The sequence below is a fragment of the Muntiacus reevesi genome, chromosome 15, assembly GCF_963930625.1.
Source record: "Muntiacus reevesi chromosome 15, mMunRee1.1, whole genome shotgun sequence".
NCBI lineage: Eukaryota > Metazoa > Chordata > Mammalia > Artiodactyla > Cervidae > Muntiacus > Muntiacus reevesi.
In genome coordinates this window covers 7,322,795-7,349,885 of record NC_089263.1, presented here as the reverse complement: position 1 = coordinate 7,349,885, position 27,091 = coordinate 7,322,795, and the positions used below count along the sequence as shown (strand labels likewise).

The 27,091-nt window shown below is 47.8% G+C and overlaps 1 protein-coding gene and 1 non-coding gene across 2 annotated transcripts in view; one reads left to right on the top strand and one right to left on the bottom strand.

Moving 5' to 3' along the window:
* Positions 1 to 5,549: 5,549 nt before the first annotated feature.
* The window catches only part of LOC136147181 (protein FAM169B-like), a 66,271-nt gene continuing 44,729 nt past the window's right edge, over positions 5,550 to 27,091 (bottom strand). The window contains exons 4-7 of the mRNA XM_065906444.1: positions 14,677 to 14,859; positions 12,430 to 12,561; positions 8,297 to 8,391; positions 5,550 to 6,831 (exon numbers count right to left, since the gene is read on the bottom strand). Of these exons, the coding sequence (XP_065762516.1) occupies positions 6,697 to 6,831; positions 8,297 to 8,391; positions 12,430 to 12,561; positions 14,677 to 14,859 (545 nt within the window). The 3' untranslated portion in view covers positions 5,550 to 6,696. The remainder of the gene's footprint in view (positions 6,832 to 8,296; positions 8,392 to 12,429; positions 12,562 to 14,676; positions 14,860 to 27,091) is intronic.
* On the top strand, positions 18,064 to 18,136 carry TRNAG-CCC (transfer RNA glycine (anticodon CCC)). The gene has a single exon. It is a non-coding gene; the product is annotated as a tRNA-Gly (tRNA).

The window sequence follows — 27,091 nt, the reverse complement described above, 5'->3', positions numbered from 1 at the left end:
CTGCGCAGCATCTGCCCTGCCCAGCACCCGAGAGCCGTCTCGGGCTGTGGACAACCAAGGCCAAGAGCACCCTCAAGCTTTGCAGCCTGCCCCGCGCTGTCAAGAGCTGGTGAGGGAAACCAGAAGGGAGGTAGTCTTATTCGGGCCTCAGAGACAAGAGAGGCCTCTGACCTGCCTGGACACTGCCCTGACTTCATGCATGTTCACAACAAATGCACCAGTGGACCCCAGTAAGTGGAGAGGCGCTATCACTAAGAAAGGGAGTGAGACTTGGAATTCTCCTGAGCCCTGAGGGTCTGGCCAATCCCCCGGCGGTCTGGAAAATCTCATCACTCACAAGCATTGTTTTAAAAAAAGGTTAAAGTGGAAGAAGAGCTGCATTTTTGCTCAAAAACTGAAGATGATATCAGTTTGTGGCCTGGGATTATAAGCAGGAACCCCCAAAACTGCAATGTGAAGTCTCGCCCCTGGGGTGGACACTCTGCCAAGGACCTTCTCCCAATAGGGACTCCACACTGCTGTTACAGGAGACTTCCAGTGCTGTCGGAATCTTGATGCTAGTCAGCCCAATTCAGAGACGTCTGTGCTGTTCCTCTTCTCCACTGTCTCTACCTCTCTTTTCTATTAATGATGGTATAGTAAAGGTAACTTAGGTAATTCTCTATTAAATATTGGAGTCGCCTATTTGTGCATAACAAGTGGTTCCTTTTGTTAACGACTCCTTCAAACCTGAAACAATAGTAAAAACTCCCAGCAAGACAGGGTACCTGGTGCAGAGATTGCCTTCTAGCAAGTCTGAAGGTGATTTTTGCGTGGTAGAAAGGAGGGCTCGGTAAGATAAGCCAGTAAGTTTTAACACAAGCTCATGGCAGCCTTTCCACTGCTGTGGCCGTTTACAGGGTTTCTCTGACAGGAAACTACTCTTTCTGACTGTGTCTCACTTGATGCTGACAGCAACAGAGACCCTGCTCCTCGCTGTCTGGCTGGGCCGCCGCGGGCCTGTGGGCCTCACGTGACCGTGTCCACGTGTCCCGGCTCCCCTTCCCCGGCAAGGCCACGGCAATATTCTGTGCCCTGTGAGGGACCGACAGAGGCTTCTCAATGTGCAAACTCAGCCCCTCCCTCCAGAACTTCTGGCTGCTGACCATTTTCTCCTCTCAAAGAGAACTAAACCAAAATCAGAAATTTTACCTTCCTTCTCACAGAAAATAGGGATTCTAAAAACCATCTCACAAGGTGTTGGCCCCCCACCCAGCCCTCTGGATTCATTCATCCTTTATCCCAAAGAGCTTGATCCCAAAGACCCTCTGGGACAAGATGCCCAATGCCGAGGTGGCCTAGAACTGACACTCCAGCTGAGGTCCAGTGTGGAGCAGAGCATCACCACTGCCGCTGGACCCTGCCTCCCGAGGTGAGCTTCCGCAGGACCTGGGTCCCCAACATGCTCCACGCCCCTTGCATCTGGTCTTCTCGCCGAGTGTGCAGCTGAGGCTTATCCATGCTCTAGTGTGCATTGGCACTTCACCCATTTTTATAGCTGAAGAATATTCCATCACATGGATATACCACATCTTATCTATCCCCCTACTAAGTGATGGATTTTTGAATTGATTTCCAGTTATTATTATTATCAGCAATGCTGCGATGAACATGTGTGTACAAGTTTTGTGTGGACAGTGGCCTTCAGCTCCCTTGGGTCTATACAAGAGTGGGATTTCTGGATCTCACGGTGCGGGTCTGGGATCTAAGGACAGCTTTCTTCCAAGTAATGGCTCCTCTATGGATTTTTCTATATTCATTGTAGAGTCAAATAACTTTCTCCCCAATAACTGCCATTAGACGGGAATAAAAGGACACATGTTTATAAAACACAACCACTATTACTGCAACACCAAAAGTAACCCAAGGAAAACCAGACAAACTGGACTTCATCAAAATTCAACATGCTGCGCTTCAAATGACATCACCAACAAATTGAAAAGACAGCCACGGAACAGGCAAAAATATTTGCCAATGGTGCCTGTGAGAAGACACTTGTGTTCAGACTTACATTCTTCAGCTATAAAAGGAAATGAAGTGATACACGCTACAACATGAGCGAACCTTAAAAACTATGCTTAAATAAAAGGTGCAAATGACCACTCATTGTGTGAGCCCACGTGTATGGCGTGTCCACAACAGGCAACTCCATGGCGAGAGGGTAGATTCAAGGCTGCCTTGGGCTGGGCGGGGTAGGAAGGGAGAGGCTGCTCACAGGCACAGGGCTCGTCCTTGGGGAACTGAGCGCGGTGACGGATGCACACTCTGTAAACATACTGAAACGTGGCGGCATACGCTTTAAGTGAAATGAAGTCTATGGACTGTAAATTATATCTCAATGAGCTGTTACAGAAGAACATGCAAGAACATGGAGAACTGAATAATACATTTTAAAAGGTGGTTTAAGAAATCTCCACACTGTTCTCCATAGCGGCTGTACTAGTTTGCATTCCCACCAACAATGTAAGAGGGTTCCCTTTTCTCCACACCCTCTCCAGCATTTATTGCTTGTAGACTTTTGGATAGCAGCCATCCTGACTGGTGTGTAATGGTACCTCATTGTGGTTTTGATTTGCATTTCTCTGATAATGAGTGATGTTGAGCATCTTTTCATGTGTTTGTTAGCCATCTGTATGTCTTCTTTGGAGAAATGTCTGTTTAGTTCTTTGGCCCATTTTTTGATTGGGTCATTTATTTTTCTGGAATTGAGCTTCAGGAGTTGCTTGTATATTTTTGAGATTAATCCTTTGTCTGTTTCTTCATTTGCTATTATTTTCTCCCAATCTGATGGCTGTCTTTTCATCTTACTTATAGTTTCCTTTGTTGTGCAAAAGCTTTTAAGTTTCATTAGGTCCCATTTGTTTATTTTTGCTTTTATTTCCAATATTCTGGGAGGTGGGTCGTAGAGGATCTTGCTGTGATTTATGTCGGAGAGTGTTTTGCCTATGTTCTCCTCTAGGAGTTTTATAGTTTCTGGTCTTACATTTAGATCTTTAATCCATTTTGAGTTTATTTTTTTTGTATGGTGTTAGAAAGTGTTCTAGTTTCATTCTTTTACAAGTGGCTGACCAGTTTTCCCAGCACCACCTGTTAAAGAGGTTGTCTTTTTTCCATTGTATATCCTTGCCTCCTTTGTTAAAGATAAGGTGTCCATAGGTTCGTGGATTTATCTCTGGGCTTTCTATTCTGTTCCATTGATCTATATTTCTGTCTTTGTGCCAATACCATACTGTCTTGATGACTGTGGCTTTGTAGTAGAGTCTGAAGTCAGGCAGGTTGATTCCTCCAGTTCCATTCTTCTTTCTCAAGATTACTTAGGCAATCGAGGTTTTTTGTACAAATTGTGAAATTATTTCTTCTAGTTCTGTGAAAAATACCGTTGGTAGCTTGATAGGGATTGCATTGAATCTATAGATTGCTTTGGGTAGAATAGCCATTTTGACAATATTGATTCTTCCAATCCATGAACACGGTATGTTTCTCCAACTGTTTGTGTCCTCTTTGATTTCTTTCATCAGTGTTTTATAGTTTTCTATGTATAGGTTTTTTGTTTCTTTAGGTAGATATACTCCTAAGTATTTTATTCTTTTTGTTGCAATGGTGAATGGTATTATTTCCTTAATTTCTCTTTCTGTTTTCTCGTTGTTAGTGTATAGGAATGCAAGGGATTTCTGTGTGTTAATTTTATATCCTGCAACTTTACTACAGTCACTGATTAGCTCTAGTAATTTTCTGGAAGAGTCTTTAAGGTTTTCTATAGAACTGCCATATGACCCAGCAATACCACTTCTGGGCATACACACCAAGGAAATCAGATCTGAAAGAGACACGTGCACCCCAATGTTCATCGCAGCACTGTTTATAATAGCCAGGATATGGAAGCAACCTAGATGCCCATCAGCAGATGAATGGATAAGGAAGCTGTGGTACATATACACCATGGAATATTACTCAGCCAGATCGGGATGGGGAATACGTGTAACTCTATGGCTGATTCATATCAATGTATGACAAAACCCACTGAAAAAAGAAAATAACTAAATAAAATTTTAAAAAAATAAAATAAATTTAAAAAATAAAAATAAAAAAATAAAATGTGGTTTAATCAAACAACACCCCGCACACGCCGCCTCACTGACACTCGTGCCCACAGCCCCGCACCAGCAGGGCCGGGCACAGCCGGGAGCGGCTGCTCTGAGCCCATCACGTGTCCCTCCCGTGCAGTTCGTGTGTTCGTCCTCAAATGAATTACATCAACAGATGGGTTTTTCTTCCTTGGGAGGATTCCTTTATTGAGTAGTGACTTTATCAAACACAAAGCACCAACGACTGACCTCAAACAGCGCAATGTTCAAGCTCACATCAACGTGTGTGGGAGGTTCCATCCACCGTCACTCACAGCAGCCCTCGGCTGCACACCCGAGACCCCCGGACAGCTGTGCCTCCTCCCAGAGAGCCCACGTGCCCTGGGAGCAGCTTCTGGGACCTCCGCATGGAGCCCTAAGCACTGTTTCTGCTCAGCTGGCCTCCTCGCTCTTCCCAATGGTATAAGAGAGACACGCGCACTGGAGACTCCAGGAAGGACGCTTTCAGAGAACGGTTTCCTTGAGTCCAGGGACCATGGCTCGCTTCTCTGTAACATGCAGGGTTGGCCCTGAGCACACACACTGAATATGTGTTGTACAACAGGACAGACGGACCACGGGTGGATGGATGGACAGACGTGAAGAGATGGCGGGTGGACAGTCAGGAGGGCAGCTGGGTCAATGGGCGGGTGAGCAGATGAGTGGAGAAACGGAGGGAGAGAGCAGGAGGGCCAGGGAGACGGATGGGAGGGTGCAGGGATGAACAGACGGCAGATAGACAGTGAGTGAGTAATAAGTACCACATCCTACCCCACGCGCCCTCGGATCACTCGGGAGCAGTAGGTCGGCATCTCGCCAGCACTGGGCACCAGGGGTCTCCTTCCCAACCTCAGGCTCCAGGATGGGCTTCCCTGTGTCCCTAAAAAACCGAAACTGTCCTTCTGCCCACCTCCTGAGGGTCCAGCAACAGAGGAACAGAAGGAAGGTGTCACCCCTCCCTCCCGAGGAGACCTGTTACCATCCACTCCCCCCCCACCCCAGTTACTGAGGGCCAGCTCTGCCCTGATACTGGGGACAGGAGAGACAACTCACCCCACCCTGAGTTGACCCCAGTGGAGGCTCAGGGAGGTCAAGCAGAGACCAGGGCATGGAGGCCACGTGGGAAGGGTGGAGGCCATGGTTAGGGGGGATGCCTGAGCTGAGAGCAGACATGTGAGCAGGAGGGAGCTTGACTGATGTGCACACGTGTGTGTGTGTGTGTGTGTGTGTGTGTGTGTATGTGTGTGTGTGTGTGTGTGCAGGAAGGAGCCTGACTGATGTGTGTGTGTGTGCGCGTGCACACGCGCAGGAGGGAGCCTGACTGATCTGCCTGACTGATGTGCGTGTGTGTGTGTGTGCAGGAGGGAGCCTGATGTGCACATGTGCGTGCATGTGTGTGTGTGTATGTGTGTGTGTGTGTGCAGGAAGGAGCCTGACTGGTCTGTGTGCGTGTGTGTGTGTGCACGTGCGCGCAGGAGGGAGCCTGACTGATCTGCCTGACTGGTGTGTGTGTGTGTGTGTGTGTGCAGGAGGGAGCCTGATGTGCACATGTGCATGCGTGCATGTGTGTGTGTGTGTGTGTGTGTTTGTGTGTGTGTGTGTGTGCAGGAAGGAGCCTGACTGGTATGTGTGCATGTGTGTGTGTGCACGTGCGTGCAGGAGGGAGCCTGACTGATCTGCCTGACTGGTGTGTGTGTGTGTGTGTGCGCGCGTGTGTGTGTGCGCACGTGTGTGTGCACGAGGGAGTGGTGAGAGACGGGAGGCATAGACCCTCGGCAGACCCTAAGTAAGACCCTTCTGTGCCTGAAGATGGGAGGCCCTGGAGACAGAAGGCAGGGCGGGCGAGCGCAAAGGGGGACGCAGGCCGGGGGCTTCTGTGATGGGCCCTGGGTGCTGCAAAGACAGTGTTAAGCCAAGGGAGTGGGGGTCACCGGTGATACGGTCAGATGGACACTCCCCCAGAAGTCAGGGCAGCACTCAGCTCACCCACCCCAAGACAGCTGACTGGCCTGCCCTGGGAAGAATCCTACTGACCCTGGGTGAGGCCAGGCCAACGCGTCCAAAGTCCACCCCAAGTTCAGGAGACGGGCTCTGGGGCTTCGTGGGGCTGCTGGACTGCGCCTCACCCTGTGAACCGAGAGCAGCACGGCCAGGGCGAGCCTCGCCTGTCCTCCCTGGGATCCAGAGGAGGGAACTCCGACTGCGCCTGGGAACCGCCTGGAGCAGGGCTGGGCAGGTATGCAGAGAGGGGAGGCCGCTGTCCCAAACACTTGCCCCAAACAGTGCTTCGGGATTAACTGCAGTGCTTCTCAGACTTCCCATCACCTGAGCCCACACATCAAGCCTGGGGTAGGGCGGTCTGTGTGGTCATTTGTCCCTCAAAAGACAGCGCAGCAGGGACAGGAGCCAGTGTCCGGCGACAGGAGCGTGGAGGGACGGCAGTGCTCCAACCCCGAGGGCGGGGCCGGCCTCCCTGGGGTCAGCTCGGCCTGCGGGGGTCAGGGGTGGGGCCGCAGGCCCGCCCCCTGGGCAGTCAGCATCCGCCGCCATCCTCTTGGCCTTCCGCCTCTCCTGCCCCGCCCGGCAGGCTCGCCCAAGCCACCCCGCTGCCGCCTTCAACTGCGCGGTCTCCATCCGTCTGCTCCGGGTCTTCTCCACTGATCCTCTCCTAAAACCGGAAAAGAAACAACAGAGCATCTCAGTGAACGCTGAAGGCCTCTTGGGGTCCTGGCCTGGCCGCGCCCCGCACTGCGAGCTCAGAGCAGGCAAGCCAGGTTCAAACGCCAGGCCAGCCACTGGGTGGGCGTCATATGTCTTGTACCTAAGATGCTCCGTGTGCAGATTTACTGATGGGAATATATTTACTGGTGGGGCGTGAAGTCCCGGCCCATGGAGGTCAAAGAAAGAAGAGGCTAAGGAAACTCTACTTCAAAAGTTGGAAAATGCAGATGTCCCCAGACACGCACGCCCATGGGCACCAGGATACCTCGAACACCTCCTGCTTCCTCTAACGGCCTTCAGGGTTGCAAAGGAGAGGCAGAGGTCAGCGAAGAGGCACAGCTCAGTAGCCTGAGAGTGTCCTAAGTCAGCCCATCTTTCCACTGCAACTCGAGGAACATGAAGGCCCTTCTCTGCCAGAGGACGAGAATTGATGTCAGACGCCAGGCAGCTTTTCCAAGACAACCCAGCACTTTCTGGGATATTTTCTGCCTTTGATGTTGAGTCTTCTATCCCAGAACCACCTACTTTCCAAGATAAGCAGCACTCCCCACAACGGGCATTTGTCAGTTTTGGAATTTAACATCGTTATCACCTCTCCGGGAATTCAAGAGCAGAGGCCCTTCTATGCCAACGAATGGATGTCAGCACCATCTCCTTGTGGGGACAAGTGTCTGGCGTGGCCTCAGGAAAATGCTCGCAGAATCATATCTCCAAAATCCTATAAAATGCTTAGTGACAGCAGGCCCGAGAACTAGCCAGTAGCCCAGACTTGCCCACGGTTCTGTCTGCCATCACTCTGGGCCAGCTCATAACCTAGGGCCCGATTCCAGTTTCTAGCATCTGGACTCAGCAGTGAAGAATCCGCCTGCAATGCAGGAGATGCAGGAGATGAGGGGTCGATTCCTGGGTCGGGAATATTCCCTGGAGGAGGAAATGGCAACCCATTCCGGTATTCTTGCCTGGAGAATCCCATGGACAGAGGAGCCTGGCGGGCTGCAGTCCACGGGGTCACAAAGAGTCGGACACGACGGAAGGGACCAAGCAGGAGCACGTGGACTGGAGGGGCAGGGGAGGAAAGAAAAACACGTTCGTCCACGCATTTGTTCTGCCTGAAAGACACTGGTCTGTCACAGAATATGAAATTCAGATTTTTCCATACTTCCTTAACATAAAGTTATGGCCGATTCCCATGTGTTCTCTGCTTAGTCTTGGCTTCGTTGGAGCTTGTCAAACTTAGAGAAGAGGGCCACGAAAACTCTGATTGCAGTGGTGTTTCCATCCACGACAGCTCAGAGATTCTGAGCATAAATCAAGGGCCCGCTGCCGCAGAGGAGCCCAGAGGAGGTGTTCAGGAGGCTGTTGGAGCATGGGCCGAGGACCAGCCCTAGAATGACACAGGTTTGTCACCATACCTTGTGGTCCCCTCCGTGATGGGAGAGCCTGGTTCCATCATCCTGAGAAGTCTGCCCACGAGCAGCCACGGCCTCCTTGGAATGTCCTGGGTGAGCTGCCCTCCCCAAGCAAGAGAGTGAGGTGAGCAAATGGGTGACTTGCAAGGGAGCAGACAGACAATTACTAATAGAAGGGGGGCCCTGTATGATAACGTAAGGCATGACTCCCCACAACCCAGTTCCGTCCTGTTTGACCTTCACCCTGACATCTGCTACGTGCCTTCCTAGGACAGGAAAACCTGCCAGGTTGTTGGGAGGGCACCTCTACTCAAGCATTTCTGAGCTGGAATTTTGATCCATTCCCCCAGCTTTTCAGGCATTATTTGGAGTCAGATTTCCCATTCTATTCCTCAGCCCTCCCCTTTGCGCACTGGAATTCTTACTCACAAGAGAGACCAGAGTCACACACGGTAACTCAGCCTCCCTCTGCGTCCTACAAAACCAGCACCAACTTGGAAGGGGGTGACTTTCTTATCCTACTGTGTAACCTCCCCGCACCTCAAAATCCATATGTGAAGGTGTGGTGGGGGGTTCCGATACCTTAGGAAAAGAATAGGCAGTTTTCTATTTGAGCTGAAAAGACAAATTGCATTTTTCAAATAAAGAATACATGTACTGTATTTTGCCTATATAAATAAATGTGTACAGTTTCATTTCCAGACATCATAAATGAGCAAAATTTGGTTTGGAAAAATTTAATTATAGCATTTTAAAACACCAGTCCTCATTAGCTCTCTCTAATATGTAAAGATTTTATACAACACAGTACTAGTTGCCCATGTACCTTCCTTCACAAAAACCAGCCTTGTTCACGACTGTATCCTGATCACCTGGACAATGAGAACTGCTGAGAAATGCTCCATTAACAGTGCTCAGCTGAATGAGGGAATGAAGTAGATATTTCATTATACACTTTCTTCCTTTCCTGCTGTGTGAACCTTTGCTTTTCATGTGTTATGGACGCGTGCGTGTGTGCTAAGTCACTTCAGTCGTGTCTGACTCTTTGCGACCCCATGGACTGTAGCCCACCAGGTTCCTCTGTCCATGGGATTCTCCAGGCAATACTGGAGTGGGTTGCCATTTCCTTCTCCAGTGTTATGGATGAAAATATGCCAGTAGGTATCAAACTTTCACTTGCATTTTATTCCTAGGCAATGAAGGTGCAATACTTCTTCTTTTTTTTTTTTAATGAACGCACTAATTTGGACCCACAAGGATGAGAAACGGAGAAGCAGCCACACAGGGCAAAGGCAGAAACGAACCATTACCACCTGGGGCTGCAGACAATAACAGTGGCCACTAGAGGGAGCCACACAACCTTTCAAAGAGCAGCGACAGCTCAAAAAGCCCTCCCGATGTGATGGTTCTGCCCTTCGCGCCTCTCAGCATAGCTCTCCCCCATAAACATGCTCCATGTAATGTCCGACGCTCCAGAACAAGCTGGAACAAGTTACAGCTGCAGTCTGCAAAGCATCAGGCTTTTAGAAAAATGACCGCACCTCCTCAGTGCAAATATTTCACATCTCTTAATGTCCATTCCCTCCAGCTTAAAAATTACATATAAATACAAAAAAAAATTTTTCCCCCCTGAGGATGACAATTGAATCTACTAAAAATTCACCTGGAAAAAGAAAGCAAAAATATAACCTAAAAATGAAAAAAAAAATTTTTTTAATCTGTGTGTAATTACTTCCTGCCTCCAGCAACTTTTTTTTCGTAAAAAAAAAAAAAAAAAAATCAATTGTTCATGTATTTAGTTTCTTCTCCTCCAGGAAAGAAACTTAGGCATGTGCAGGCTTTCACGGGAAGTCACATAAGACAGAATTCTGATCCTATTGGTCAAGTTTCAAAGGTTTCATCTGTAACTGAGTGTAGGAAGAAAAAGTTTCCCACAAACTCCTCTTAAAAGATCCGAATAACCCTGAAAATATTTTCAGGGCCTTTATAAGCCACAGATGTTATCAACAGTCAGGACCATGCAAACTCTAAAAGCCCCAATTCATAAATGACACAGCTTCAAAAATAGATGTTAAAACATCTGAAAGGAGCAGAAGTTAATTTCCCACTGGGATGTTGTGGAATGTTGTAAAAATGTCTACGCCTTTCTTAGAATGTAAAAAGCCATGGCCCCACCAGGCTTCTTGCTAAAGTTCTATTCCTATGGTCCATGAAACTGTGGGAGACCTCCTAAATATTAGTCAGGAATGAAGGGACAAAAGATAGAACTTGAAAAACAGAACAAGTCAAGAAAGTGACCCTAAGAATAATTAAAAACTAAAAATAAATGGTCTCATGAGATTTCCAGGGAGGAGAAGCTTCCAGTACCTGCATTGCTTGGTGATGGCTGGGAAACCCCAGTGGGCCAACATGTGCTGATTTCTGGAAGGAGAGAAACAGACTGAAAATTGAGAAACTGCAAGCATCTGGGCTAATCTGTGACTGCATCTGTGGCCTCCATTCGGAAAAAAACCTGAGTGTCAGCGCTAACTGACAAAATTGTTACAAGATGAAGCTTGTTGGCAGAAAACCTTCTGAGCGAATTAAAATCCTGACTGCCGGCCCTGGGGGATTGACAGGAGGTGTGGGTGAAACTGGGAACTAACCATGATTTACACAGGGAGTGAAAAGACCCTAATTTAGAGTTTTTCAAAAACTTACAGCTTCAGTAATCTAATTATAGCCCTAATTATAATAATGACCCTTCTTCCTTCAAGGGACTCCAGCATGTTTCTAGAACCTTCTCTGTGAAAGTTCATTTGCCGTTTTAAGGAGAGAGTTGGTGCATCTCGGAGTGAGTTACAGCGACAGGGCTGGCATCGAAATCCTAGCTTGCTTCCCCTGACCAGACCACACCAGCTTCCTCAGCTCTTGAAATAACCCCCAGGGGAATTCTCCTGAAAGGAAACCATCTCCCCAATTATTCGACAATGTCCTCCCCTGCCAACCCCCTCCAGCCTGTGCTATTTCCACATTCTGAAGGGCAGCCCTTCCCCTCGCCCCATTCCAGCCAAGGAGCTGCAGTGTCCAAGCCGCAGAGTCTGGGCCAGCGTGGGGGCTGCAGGCTCATTTGTGAAGCCCCACAGCCGCCGGGCCAAGAGCTCGGGACCCGGCGGGCTTCCCTTCATCTCTGACTGTGCGCCGCAGGGCAAGTCACTTAACTGCCTCATTAGAATCGCAGTCACGGCCCTGCGCAGCCTCCTTCCCGGTGGCCAGCCACCCCGTTAATTTCTGCAAAGACCCATTAAGCCTCCTGGCCGAAAGGCAGCCGAGGAGCAAAACCTATCGCTATCGTCATCAATGAGCTCCCTGGCGGCCTCCCTGGTATCCACCTCAGGGGAATCCATCTCCCAGGGGAAGAGCAGGCCTGGCACCCAGCGCGCCCATCCCTAACGAGCTGCCTGCAGCCGCGGGGCTTGCACAGACGCTGGAGGGGGCTGGGGGCCAGGAGGAGAGGGCAGCCACACTTTCACTGCGGCCAGTGAATCTGAACAGTTAGATGGCCCCCACTGCAGCCCTGCCCCCCAGCTGCCGCTGAGAACCGGCCTGGGGGGGTCAGCCTCCCCACCCGGGTAGAGACACCATCCGTCGCCAAACCCGCTGCATGCTTGTTGGAGGTGGCAGGTGTGACCCTAACAGGGTTGCCCACCACCCAGCGCAAGGCAGGCCTCACAGACACAGAACGCGGGGCGCTGCCCGGGGGAACCCTCCCAGCGGACGAGGGCAGAGTCAGCTCCCCCGCGAACTTCTGTGTGCCTCAGAATCTGTACAGATGAGGCACTCAGCCTGCGGGAACCGGCGTCTCCAAGGCATGATCCTTCCAATTGGAGCAGGGGGACCCCGACTCCCAGGGAATCTCTGATCCGGCTACACTGAGGGAGAGCTGATATTTAAGCAAGAGGGTCTGGAAGGTGTAGCTCCTTCAGGAAGGGAGGCGGCAGCAGACCTGGATGCTACCACCCGGCTTTCGCTCCCTCCTCTGTTCCTGCAACAGCGACAAAGAGATGGCCTCCCCGGCGGACTCGATCCAAACCTGTGCTTCTGCTACCGACCCTAGACGCGATCAGCCCACAGGGCACGTCTCCACCCCAACTCACAGTCCGGTTGTCTTGACTGTTGAAGCTGAACCTTCAGCCAGATGTTGGCTCGCTGGCCCCAGGCTCCGGGGGGCTCCACCTCCCACAGGCGCCCCCGCTCGGCTGGGTGGGCCGCCAGGAACTTCCTGCAGACTGGGGGGAGGTGACACCGGGGTCAGGGGGGGCCGCTGGCCCTGCCGGCCCTCCCCTGGGTCCCCCGCCCGGCCCACCCCCGGCTCTCTCTGCCTCACACAGACCCCTATGTGCCTGCCCCTGCCTCCCATGTTCACCCATCCCGTCTAGCCTGCGGGCGGCCACAGTGAAACACCACACGTGGGGGGGCCCTAAGCCACCGACAGTTATCTTCTCGCAGCTCTAGGGGCTGGAAGTTTGAGATCAAGGTGTCAGAAGGCCTGCCTTCTCCTGAGACCTCCCTCCTTGGCTTGGAGATGGCTCTTCTGACTGTGTCTTCTCCCCATCTCCCTTCTGTACCCACTGGGCCCTATCCCCTCTTCTTACAGGGGCCTCCTCTTACTAGTCCTCTTGGATCAAGGCCCCCCCTTAGGACCTCATCCAACCTTAATCACCTCCTTATAGCTCCCGGCATCACTGACACAACGGACATGAGTGTGAGCAAACACTGGGGGATCGTAGGGGACGGGGTAGCCTGGAGTGCTGCAGTCCGTGCGGTCACAAAGAATCGGACACGACTGAGTGACTACCAACAACAGGCCCCATCTCCACATCCAGTCACCCTGGGGTTAGACTTTGGGGGACCCAAGTCAGCCCCATGACATCACCCACCCAGTCCCCTCTGCAGACACCGTCCCCCACTCTGAGCTCCGCAGCCCTCCTCTCCCAGGGAACCTTCCAGCTCATCCACAGACGCCTGGACTCCGAACCCCCTCCAGGTGGTAGACGTCTGTGCCACGTTCAGAGGGTGAGCATTTCCACGCGACAGGGGCCCCAGCCGAGTGGGAACAGCCCCCGTCCTGCCGGTGCTGGGGGCTGCATCAGGCCCCTGGCAAGAGCACAGATGGAAACCCAGAGGGCGTGATGCTAAGAAGGTGGAAGCCGAGCTAGTCGAGTGCTAGATAGAAAGCCCTGCTCTCCCGTTTTGACAAGTATAACTCCTTAACAAGAGGAAAAGCCAGTTTTAAATTTAGAATTCTTAGATTCCTGGGTGTTTTGCACTTGAAGGTGGCAATGCCAAGAGAGCCAGCCCCTAGCTGGCGGCCCACACTCTCCTCCTCGTCCGGCTCCCCGCACACTGTACATACAAATGTGGGCCCCACAGCCACACTCCATGACACCCCACCAGAATGAGGACGTGCAGATGGGAGTTACGGTCCACCCTTAGGTGCACAGGTCCAAGACGGAGTCCACTCGGGCCCTTGGCAGCCCCAGGCAAGAATCCTGGGGTTCCAGTAGCCTGAGCTGGTTTAGGAGTGGCCTGGACCGGGCTGAGAACATCCCCTTGGGCCCACAGATTCCTCACTCCGTGGACAGAAATTCAGCCTCAACAGGGCACTAAAGCATGGAGCCCTGGGCAGCGGGCCCTCTGGGCCATTCCAAGGCAGGACTGTACTGGATAAAAGGCAGTCAGGGAGGCGTGGAGCAGCTGGCCTGGAGCCTCCAGCTGCTGCACTGTCCACAGGCTGCCTGCTCACCCCCGAGCCCTGGCATAGCAAGGGTGACGCAGAAGCAACTGGGACTCCCAGTGTGATTCGCAGTCAGAACCTGCAGAGCCTCCTTCACTGCCAGGTGGAGATACAGGCAGTGGGAGGGTCTTTGCAGCACCAGCCGGGGGCGGGCCGTGTCCTCTGAAGCCTGCTCCTCCCAGGGGAACCCAGGGAGGGCTCGAAGCACGCTTCTCTCAGCTCCTGGTCCCCCTGGGGCTCCTGGCTGGAAGGGCAGCGTGATGATTACCATCTTCTGGTGAGAGAGCAAAGGCCCTCTGAGGCCCGACAGCAGCTGTCAATGGAGTGCAAGTTCCTTGCATTCTGCTTCTATCTGATGCTGGGCTGGTTTCGTTTTTATTATTTTCTAAATCCAGCTCTTTCTCAGGGGCTGGACAAGGTTTGCCCCTTGTGATCAAGCTTGCGGTCTCAGTGCTGAAGCAACAGGAGGTTTCTCAGAAGAAAGAGAAAACCCACAGGTCTGTCATGGTGCTGGGGCTCCGAGGGATCTCCCGCCCCAGAAGCATCTGGAACACACGGGAGATACGCGTCCCACTCCCCAGATGCTCCTCCCCAATGCAGCCGTCACCTTGGTACATGGCGGGTGAGATGGGCCAGCTGATGCCCAAGGCCTCATCATCTCGGAACGTCTGGCAGAAGTCCCGCAGCATGGCTAGCCCCAGGCCCCGCCGGCGGTGGCGCCTCCGGACAAACACGGTGTCGAAAACCGGCAGGAGGTAGCAGGAACTCTTGCCGTCACCGCACAGGCTGCCTGTGAGAAGGCAAGAGATACACGTGGTCCCCCGGCTGGACCAGTCTGCCAGGACCCAGCGGGACCCCACGTGGCCAGGTCCCTGGTACCCCTGGAAGCAGCGCCAGCCTCTCAAACTAAATGCCCAAAGACAAGACAGCAGATCATTCGAAACCACCCACTCCTCAGCTGACTGGCAGCCCACACGCTCTCAACTGCTGCGAGCAAGGCCACTCGGCTATCGCCCTGAAATCACAGCGAACCCAGGGGACTAGGCAAGGTGAGGCCACGATGCACTCAGACTCTTCACACCCCTCCCTCACTGTACACAGTTCAGAGACCCCCCCTCCCCAAACCAAGGAGGAGCATCTGGGCAACATCAGACTTCCCCCTGAACTCAGGGAAATGGGCTAGGACTTGTTTAGAGTTCACCTTGGCCGATTATGGCAAAGCACATTTACCACAAACAGACCAAGTCCTGATTTCCATGCAACATCAGTGACACTGCTATTGCAGAGCAAGACAGGCTACAGCCGGCCCCTCTCACACTTTTCTACACTGATTTAACTTTACTGCAACCAGAACTAATACCAGCACAGTCGCTGTTTCTGCAACAGGAATATGCCCTTGCAGTCAGTCACCTCTGTTATCACCCTACGCTAGAAAATGCCACATGCACCCAACTATATCACCTTCCTCACTTCCCAACTACACGGTTGCTTGTGCTCTGAATGTCCCAGAATCTAAGAAAAGAAATATGTCACCTACTCAGCGCCTATGGGAAGAGGTGGTATTTGTGCCTGCAAAAATTCAAAGGTAAGTAATTTCCCAAAGAGACAAACAGAGAGACTAATTACCCAGGCTGAATTACGGAAGCACACACTATCGTAGTGAGCTGTTTGCACAAATGGCCAGTTATTCCCCTTCCTATATCCACACACCTCCGCATGTGAGTCTGAAGCTCCTCCCATCAAGAGATGGGGTTTATCTCCTCGCCCCTTCAATCTGGCTGAACTGTGACTCACTCTGAGCAGCAGAATGAAGCTGGCAAGAGCTCACCAGCTCTGAGCCCAGGCCTGCTGGGGTCCAGGGCCCCTCCATTCTCTCAGATCTCTACCTCTCACATGCGAACAAACCTGGGCTAGCCTGCCACCATGCAAGAAACATGTCCAGGCACCCTCGTGGTGCCAGCCAACATCTAGCTGGTCCTAAGAAACAGGTGATCAGGTGACTGTGGACACATAGGCCAGCCCAGCTTAGGGCAGAAAACAACCCAGCTGAGCCTCGCCAAAATCACCACCAAAAGAATGTGAGCCAAATAAATAGCTGATTTTGTGCCCAAAGTTAATGACTACATAATCTATGACCAACGAGCAACCCCAAGTCACTTGAGATGGTAATTATAAAGTATTTGTACTTTACCCTCAATGTGCCTGAAATGACAGCACAAACTTGGTTGGAATTACATAACTTCCAACTTTTATAGATGATGAGAACAATGTTCTCGTCAAATAGCAAATAGCAAAGTCCTCCAAAGCTGAGAATGCTCAAAATTACCTAAAGATACAATCCCACTCACAACAGCACTAAAAGAGAAGTAAAGACTCAATATATTTAACAAAGGAAGCATGAGCCTTAAATTACTGAATACGACAAAACATTGTTGAGAGAAATTAAAGAAGATCTAAATAAATGAAGAGAAACTCCATGTTCAAGGACTGGATGGCTCAATACTGTTGATCTGGCAATACTTCCCAAGTAGATCTGTAAGTTTAGTTCTATCAAAATCCCCGCAGGCTTTTTTTGTGGAAATTGACAAGCTGATAGTAAAATTCACATGAAATGGGTCTCTAGGATAAACAAAACAGTTTGGAGGGGAAAAAAAGAAGAAAAATGAAGTTGGAAGGTTTTACACTACCCAATTTCAAAGCTTCTTATAAAATCAAGGAAATCAGACAGTGTGATCATGGGGCAAGGGTAAGCTACAGATTAGTGGAGCAGATGGGTGAGTCCAGAAGTAACACTTATGCTCTGAATTTCTATAAAATACCGAGGTAACTCAATGTGGGAAAATATAGTCTTTTCAACAAACAATGGTAGTGTGACTAGACATCCATAAACCAAATATTAATTAACTAAAAATGAATAAATAAAGCTGGAACACAACAAAGCCCAGAATTAGATCCACACAAATAGTCAACTGCTCTCAGACAAAGGAGGAAAGCAAAGTCCATAGTGGAAGAACAGTCCTTTTCAACAAACGATGCTGGAACAGTTGGACATCCACACACAAAACCATGAATCAACCTGAAACCCTTCACAAAATGTAGCTCAAAATGGATCACAGACACAAATGTACAATGCAGAATTGTAGAACTCCTAGAAGATAAATAGGAGAAAATCTAGATGACCTTGGGTTTGGCAATAAACTTGTGCCTCAAAGGCATGATTTATGAAAAACAATTGATAGCTAAATTTCATTAAAATCAAATTTTTCTACTCTGTGAAGGACACCGTGAAAAGAACGAGATGCCACAAATTGCGGGGTGGGGGGCGGAATGTCTTCAAGAGATATGTCTGATAAAGCACTATTATACAAAATATACAAAGAACTCATAAAACTCAAGAATATTTTATTTTTTTTTATTATTTTTTTTTCAGTGGGTTTTGTCATACATTGATATGAATCAGCCATAGAGTTACACGTATTCCCCATCCCGATCCCCCCTCCCACCTCCCTCTCCACCCGATTCCTCTGGGTCTTCCCAGCAAAACTCAAGAATAAAAAGACAAAGAACTTGATTAAAAAATGAGCCAAAGACCTTAATAGACACCTCACCAAAGAAGTTATGCAGATGGCAAGTAAGCACATGAGAAGATGGTCCACATCATACGGCATCAGGGAAATGCAAGTTTAAAACCAGTGAGATGTGACTACATACCTATTAGAACATCCAAAATCCAGAAAACTGACACCACCAAACGCTGGTGAGGATGTGGAGCTGATGGAACCCTTCTCCACTATTGGGAATGCAAATGGTACGGCCACTCTGACTGACAGCTTGGTGGCTTCTTATAAAACTAAACCCACTCTTACTATAGGATCCAGCAGTTGTGCTCATTTATATGTGCCTGAAGGAGTTAAAAACTTATGTGTACACAAAAACCTGCACACAAATATTTATAGCGCCTATATTCATGACTACCAAACTTGGAAGTGGGACTTCCCTGGTGGTCCAGTGGCTAAGACTCTGTGCTCCCAATGCAGGGGGCTTAGGTTCGATCCCTGATCAGGGAAATAGATCCCATATGCTGCAACTAAGACCCAGCACAGTCAAATAAAAAGAATTAAAAAATAAACCTGGAAGCAACCAAGATATGCTTCAATGGGAGAGTGGGTAAATAAGCCATGGTACACCAGATGATAGAATATTATTCAGTGCTGGAAAGAAATACACTATTACGCCATGAAAAGATATGGAGAATCTTACAGCATATGACTAAGTGAAAGAAGCCAGCATATGACTAAGTGAAAGAAGCCAATCTGCAAAGGATGTGCTGTGCTTGGTCATTCAGCCGTGTCTGACTCTTTGTGACACTATGGACTGTAGCCCGCCAGGCTCCTCTGACTATGGGGGTTCTCCAGGCAAGAACACTGGAGTGGGTTACCATGCCCTCATCCAGGGGATCTTCCCAACCCGGGGACTGAAGCCAGGTCTCCTGCATTGCAGGTGGATTCTTTACCTCTGAGCCACCAGGGAAGCCCCAGAATGCTGGAGTGGGTAGCCTATCCCTGGTCTCCAGGGGCTCTTCCTGACCCAGGCCATATAACTATTAATGCAATTATATGATATTTTGGAAAAGGTGAAACTATGAAGGTAATAAAAGTATTAGTGATTGTCAAGGGGTGGGGGGCATGGGATGAATAGGTGGAACATGGGATTTTTAGGGCAGTGAAGCTACTCTGTATGATGCTACAATGATAGAACACGCCTTTCTATAGCTGTCAAAACCTACAGAATGTATGACATGAAGAATGAATCCTAATGTAAACTATGGACTTCAGTTACTAATGATGTATCCTTTATGGACTGACTTGTGTCTCCCCAAACCCCAAGACTTCAGAATATGAGTGTATTTGAAGAAAGGGCCTTTAAGACGTGATGAACTCAAACTGAGGTCTTCAGATGGGCTCTCATCTAAGCCAGCTGGTGTCCTCATAAGAAGAGGAAATTTGGACACGAGAGGGGTTCTAAAGAATGAGCACATACAGAGGAAAACTGGGAGAGGACATGGTGAGTAGATGGCCATCACAAGACAAAACATAGGACTTGGAGGAAATCAAACCTGCCTACACCGCAACCTTGTACTTCCAGCTTCCAGAATCATGTGAAAATTAATTGCTTAAGCCACCCAGCGTGGGTGCTTTGTTACAGCAGCCTGGTGGGCTAATATATGCATCAACATTGGTTTATAACAAACGTACCACACGATGCACTATGTCAATAAGAGAGGATACTCAGTGTGTGTGGAAGGGCATGGGCGCTCGCTGTACTTTCTGCTCCATCTTTCTATAAACCTAAAAACTGCTCTAAAAATTAAAGTCTGCTCATTTTTTAAAAGTGTAAGGTATTTTTTAAATGAAACTGGATTTTTCACATCATATAAAAATTAATTCCAGATGTGTCTAGACATAATATAAGAGTTAAAGCTATAAAGCTTTTAGAAGAAAATCTTCACAACCTTGGGTTAGGCAAAGAGTTCTTAGTTTTGACATCAATGGACACAACCAACTGGCAAATCTGACTTCATCAAAATTAACTTTTGTGCTTCAAAAGACACCACCAAGAAAATAAAAAGACAAGCCACCGACTGTAAGAAAATGTTTGCAAATCACATTCCTGGTAAATGACATATTCAGATTATATAAAGAACTCTTATGATTCAACAAAAAGAAAATAAACAACCAATTAAAAATGGACAGATGATCTGAACAGACATTTCTTTGAAGAAGGCATACAAATTATTAATAATAAATGAAAAAATACTCAATATATTTGTCATTTAAAAATGTAAATTAAAACCACAATGAAATGCCACTTTTGGCCTACTAAACAGCTATAATCAATGTACTTGAGTCAGTTCTAATGAGGTGGGTGAACCTAGAAGCTATTATACAGAGTGAAGTAAGTCAGAAAGAGAAAGACAAATGTCATATATTAGCATATGCATATGGAATCCAGAAAGATGGTACCAACAATCCTACATGCAGGTCAGCAGAGGAGACACAGATGTAAAGAACAGATTTTGGGACTCAGTGGGAGAAGGATAGGGATGATTTGAGAGAAAAGCATTGAAACATACACATCACCATAGGTAAAACAGATGACCAGGGCGAGTCTGATGCATGAAGCAGGGCACCCAAAGCTGTGCTCTGGGACAACCTGGAGGGATGGGGTGGGGAGGGAGGGGGTTCAGGATGTGAGGGACACATGTGTACCTGTGGCCAATTCATACTGATTTATGGCAAAAACCATCACAATATTGCAAATTATCCTTCAATTAAAATTAATTAGTTAATTTTTTTAAAAAAAGGACAAGCAAGTGTTGACAAGATGTGGAGAAATTAGAAGTCTCATATGTTGCTGGGAGGATAAATAATGATATAGAAACTTTGTCAAATAATTTGGCAGTTTCTTAAAAAATTATAACATATGCTAACCAAATGACCCACCAATTCTACTCTTAGAATCCCACTTAAGAGAAACAAATGCATGTCCATACAAAGATGGGTATATGGATATTTATTTATACCAGCATTATTCACAATAACCAAAACTGCAAACTATACTGGTAAATACATAAACAAAATGTGGCATAGTCATACCATGAAATGTTACTTAGCAATAAAAAGGAATGAAATACTAATAGTTGCTATGATTTCGATGAACCTCAAAAACACCAAGCTCAGTGAAAGAAGCCAGACGCAGAAGACCACGTACTGCATCTTTCCGTTTACATGAAACATCCATGAAAGGCAAACTGACGGAGCCGGAGAGCAGAACAGGGCTCCCAGAGCTGAGATGGAGAGACTGATGCCAAACAGGCAACTTCTGGGGTGATGGAGACACCCCAAATCGGGACTGTGGTCATGGTTATGCACCTCTCTATGTCTGCTTTAAAAAATCTTTGAATGGTACACTTAAAATTGGCAATTCTTGTGGGATGTAAAATTATACTTTAATAAAATTGACTGACTTGAAAAGATATAATAAATTGTATTAGAAAGATGCAATTAAAGAAAGGAAAAAATAATAAATTCACAGTATAGCAGAGACAGACACCCCCTTGAGTGATCAGTGTGGACGTCATCAGCAGTGACGCTGGCATCCTGTGCCCCCACCCCTGATGTGAGCACTTGAGGAAAGGGCACTTCTTGTGCCCCAAGTCCATAAACCTGGGTGAATCATAGGAAAATATCCTATGAACCTACATTAATGGACATTCCATAACTCTCCTTATAGAGACCAGCACTCCTCAAAAGTGTCCAGGTCATGAAAGACAAGGAAAACTGAGAAATGGTCCCAGATTGGTAGAGAAGGCTAAGCAGACCTGAAGATTAAAGGCAGCAAAGAATCCTAGGTCAGATCCTACAAGAGAAGAACACTGCTAGAAAAATCAGCCGATGTTAGTTTCTCAATTCCGAGCATTGTGTCATGGTTATAAAAGAAGCTAACATTAGGTCATGGTGACTGAAGGGTATAACAGTCTACCCTACCTTTGCAACTCTTTTGTAAAGCTAAAACTATTTCAAAATAAAAATCTGCAACAGTGCAGGGGAACACTCCACCAGCCCTCCAACGTGAAAGCATGATGAAGGCTCATCACACCTTCATGCTGGTCAAATAAAACCATCCCCATTCCCAAAGCCAATAAATCTGCCTTTAAATAAGCATATTAATTAACTCTAATAAGAATATTACAGCCTGACTGTATACTGGCTGAGGCAGTAAGCTGGTCACACACAGATGGACTCCACTCATAGTCAGAACGTAAAACCCAAGGAAGCCTTGCACATAGCACAGAACAGTTGGTAGGACCCCAGCCATGACCTCACCCACGCTACCCACTTTATAGACAAGGCAGCTGACAGGGCCAAGGAGGGTTAGAAGCATGGGACTTGGCTCCTTTTTTGTCAGTAACAACTGCCCAGTGGCCTTCCTGTCAGCTCATGGGGAGTGTTGATGCCACAGCAAAGAAATTACAGGGAAGGAGACGAAAGGATAGAAGTGAATTAAAAAGAAAACAGGGACACAACATAAAGCATTTTTTAAAAAATTCAAGTGTTGCTAAAGCAGGGGAGAGGACACAATTCATAAAGCACATTAGGAATTAAAATAGGGATATCATTACAAATGTGGCAGAAATTTAAAAGGTAGGAGAATACGATACATAACTGCAGACTGATAGATTTGAAAACAGATGAAAAGGACAAATTCCTAAGATTGGGTGTGTGTCTGTGTGTGTCTGTGCACGCGCGCGCTCACACACATGCTAAGTCACTTCAGTCAGGTCCGACTCTGTGTGACCCTATGGACTCCTCTGTCCATGGGATTCTCCAGGCAAGAATAGTGGAGTGGGTTGCCAGGCCCTCCTCCAGGGGATCTTCCCAACCCAGGGATCGAACCCTCGTCTCTTAGTCTTCTGCCTGGGCAGGTGGGTTCTTCACCACTAGCCACCACCTGGGCTGGGAAGCCACCTAAGATAATACAACCCACAAAAACTGACTCATGGAAAAACAGAAAAACTAAACTATCCTATGACCGTGGAAATCTGAACTCAGTACCCATCCCACGCTGAACACACCAGGTCAGGTGACTTTAGAGAGAAGTTCTGCCAACTTTTCCAGGAAAGCTTTCCAGAGCACTGAAAAGGAGAGGAGAGTATTCTCCAACTCAGTCTATGAGTACAGGGTAAACTTTTCAGAGAAAAATACACAAAGCAGACAGAGATCAGATAATTAAACAAATAACAGCTATTCACGAACATAAGACAAAAATGCTTAAACCAATATTAACAAACCACACCCAAGAGGGTAAACCACGTTACTCTAGATCAGGGGTCCTCAAACTCTGGGATCTAATGCCCAGTGATCTGAGGTGGAGTTGATGTAATAATAATAGAAATAAAGTACACAATAAATGTAATGTGCTTGAGTCATCCCAAAACCATCACCCCCACCCCAGTCCACGGAAAAACCATCTTCACAAAACCTAGTGCCAAAAAGTTGGGGACCGCCGCTCTCGATCACCATGAGGAGCTGGTTTCTCTTCTCACGCCCAAGGCTGTGCTGGGGGAGATGCACATGATCAAGAAGGTATCCAGGGGGCAAACACACCACCAGAGGAAGGCGGCTTTCCCAGCCACAGCTTGGAAGGACCTGAAGGAGGACCCTCTGTGAGGACAAGACGAAGCCCAGCGGAGAGTAAAGGAGAGCCCCCTGTCCCCTGAACATGAACCACCGCAGATCAAAGACAGAGAGGAGGACAGTCACTCCAGGAAGAAAGGAGTGAGTCTGGGGCTTCCCTGGGAGCTCAGCTGGTAAAGAATCTGCCTGCAATGTGGGAGACCTGGGTTTGATCCCTGGGTTGGGAAGGTCCCCTGGAGAAGGGAAAGGCTACCCCCTGCAGTATTCTGGCCTGGAGGATTCCATGGACTGTATAATCCATGGGGTCACAGAGAGTCAGACACGATTGAGCGACTTTCACTTTCACTTTGGGACACCCAAGACAGATTTCACAGACGGTGCACTCAGGGAAGTTATAGCAGCAGACAGCCAGGAAGTAGTGGAAGAAACTGTTTCTGCTTCAAAAAAGGACTGGTCAGGAAGGAAGAAGATGTAAAAGTCAAGTGGCAAGACCAATGCCACAGGGCATTTCCACTGCCCCACTGTCTTGCTACTCCAGGCCTAGACACCAGGAAAGTTAAAGTGTTGCTCTAAAAAATCCAATTCAGGCCAAGAAGTCACAGTTGCCAGTCCAAGAGATCAGGTGCAAATTATAAAGATATGTGGAATACTCCTAAACCAGGGAAACTCAAAACAGAAGTAGCAAGAGTAGTGTTAACTTTTGCTAATCATTTCCACTATCTTTTCATGACAATTATATTCCTTGTCTGTCATGAGCCCACTTCACAAGGTTAGAGCCAGACTCCCTGGGCACTTGGAGCAGCTGATCATCTATTGATGATGCCAGTAAATGATCTAGATGTTCCCGAATTCTCCCCACCAAGGAGCATTACTAACATCAATCGGGATAAAGTCATTTTCTTTAAAGTATGAGACACTTAAATTGGATTCTGTAGAACAGGCACTGGCAAACTTTTTCTATAAGGACCAAGTGGAAACTACGTTAGGCTCTGGGAGCAACCACTCACCCCTGCAGTTGAAGTGCAAAATCAGCCATGGACACTACGAATGGGCAAGGCTCTGTTCCAATAAAGTTTCACTTAAAAAAGAGGCAGCAGGCAGAACTGGTCTCTGGGCCACAGCTGCCAACACTAGCTCCAGAAAAACATCACTTTTAACAAGCAAGGCTAAGTGTTTAGAATCCTATTTATACAAAAACATCTTTTCTCCAAAACAATTCATTAACATGAACCTCCCCAAAATAAGACATACCTGGAGATAAGCTCTAGTTATTGTTTAGTTATTGTTTTCTCTTTTAAAAGTATCATTTACTTCTATGTATTTGACTATTATAACAGGAATTTATTTAAAAGGTATGATAAAACTATGTTTTTTAAATACTGAAGAAAAACTTTTTGCTTAAAGAAAATAATCATGGCCAAGATGGCTTTATCCTGGGTGGTTTAACATAAGAAAATCTGTATCAGCAATTCATTTTGTTTATCAATTACAAGAGAAAGAACTGCTTCAGTTTAATATAGCGAAGGATCCTGAACATTATCAGCTCATACAACACAAAACATAGGAAAAAAATTTTAAGCAAAAGAAACTACCACTGAAAAGTTCATGCCTTAGGTGACGGGGTCTCCAACTCTAGAATAAACATGAGAACCACCTGAAGGGCTTATTAAACCCTAGATGGCTGGGTCCCACTGCAGCCCTGAGGGTCTGGTGCCAGGGGTCTAGGACAGAGTCTGAGGACTCGTGTGGCCCAGGACATCCAAACAGCACAGACTATGCCGCTGGAACATTCTGTTTTGAGTGAACCTCTGTGCAGCAATGAAGGGCTGCCGACGGTCCTGACCGGAAGCACTCCAGCCTAGGCTGAGACCTCATCTACCGGTCCTCTCATGGATGGTTATGGGGTGTCTGCTCAGCCACAGTTCTTTACAATTGCCCCGACTGCAGCCCCAGCTAAAAAGCTGAGGCTCCTGGACCACATCAGAACCACGAAAGCCTGCCCACCACGGGGGACCCACGATTCACAGGCCAGCTGGAGCAACCAGATTCTCGCAGGAGGTTCTGAGTGAACAGAAACCAGGACTGTAACAGGTCCCAGTCATTCAGTACAAGTAGAGCTGGGTAGGCATCATGGCAAGGTTATGAGGAAGCAGGAAATGCAAGTAAAGGCTTCCGAAGATGAGAATGGGGCAACTTCTGGGTACCCATCCCAGCAAAGGAAGCCAGGCTGCACCCCATGAGCGTCCCCTGCCCCCTTCCAATACTCCATCCTGCAATCCCTTCTCTGTCTTACAACCGAAACCCCCTTCTCATCAGACAGCAGAGTTGGTACCCGAACCCACAGCACACTCCCACTATTTCACTTTTGCTGTGTGTACCGTGCTAAGTCGCTTCAGTCGTGTCCAGCTCTTTGCGACCCCATGGGCTGTCGTCCACAAGGCTCCATGGGGATGCCCATGGGGATTCTCCAGGCAGGAATACTGGACTGGGTTGCTATTTCCTCCTCCAGGGGACCTTCCTGATCCAGGGATTGAACCCAGGTCTCCTGTGGCTCCTGCATTGCCTGCAGATTCTTTACCACTGAGCCACCGGGGAAGCCGGTGTTCTGCTGTTTATGTCTCTGCTAAAGTCCAGAAGTTGGCGTGACGGGCTCATGCCTGAGGGGACAACAGGGCAGGAGTGGCCTGTGACATGGAGTATCAGGGGACGGGAGAGCAGAAGGGCCTGGTGACCAACACGCCAGCTGAGGCCACTTCAAGGCATCACAGGTCACACGCTTGTCTGGATGCCTAATCACTCAGTTGAACACTTTTACGTGCCACTCCTATTTTTATGACTTGTATCAGCATTGGTCTTTCAGAAATCTGAAATGCAAAGTGTTCTTTTTATATTTTTATACAAAAGCAAAATACTAGCTCTGCCTTAAATTGGCTGACTCTCCACTTACCAATCCAGTGTTTTCTTCCCTTGAATGCTAAGTCTTGTAGATCAATGGCTTGAGGGCAAAAGTTAAAGTAAATGCCCACTAATTTTGATTATCTAAGGAGAGTTTCAACATAAAATAATGAAATGACTGAAGTGTCAATATTTTGTAAGAAAGGCAATTACAGAACCATCAAACTAAGGGAGAAACTCAAACTGACCCATTAACAAATGTTCTGCCAAAGAGGTCTACCTGAAAAGATCTCATTCATTCTACAACAAGGCACCCACCTGTTTCAAAACTGGATGCTCTCCTCACACTAAAGAGGCACAAACTACTAACAGACACACCAATGTGAATAACTCACAAAGGCATCATGAAAAAGTGAAAAAAGTCAGTCTCACAAGGCTATACATGGTAAGACTCCACTCTGTGATATTCCAGAAAAGACAAAACTACCGTGACAGAGAACATATCGGTGGTTTCCAGGGGTTATCGGTGGGGGTGAGGAGGTGGAAAAGACTAGAGTAAGAAGTTTTGGAGAGGGGTGAACTATCCTGTATTTTAAGTATGTTTGTGGTTATAAAATTCACAGAACTGGAAAGCCAAAATAGGTGAATCTTACTGTCCAGTAATTTTTTAATAACACTTCAATGTTCAAATAAAAGTGTTTGGAAACAATGTATACTCTTAAATAGGTGAAATGAGCCCCCTGTGATCCAACTGATGCAATAAATCTGCACATGTTCTTTTCCTCACAGAATGAAACTACAAACTGCAGCCTTACTGAAACTAAATTAACAGATATTCTGAATCATGTGAAATTAAAAGACGTTTGCTCCTTGAAAGAAAAGTTACAACAAACCTAGACAGCATATTAAAAAAACAGAGACATCACTTTG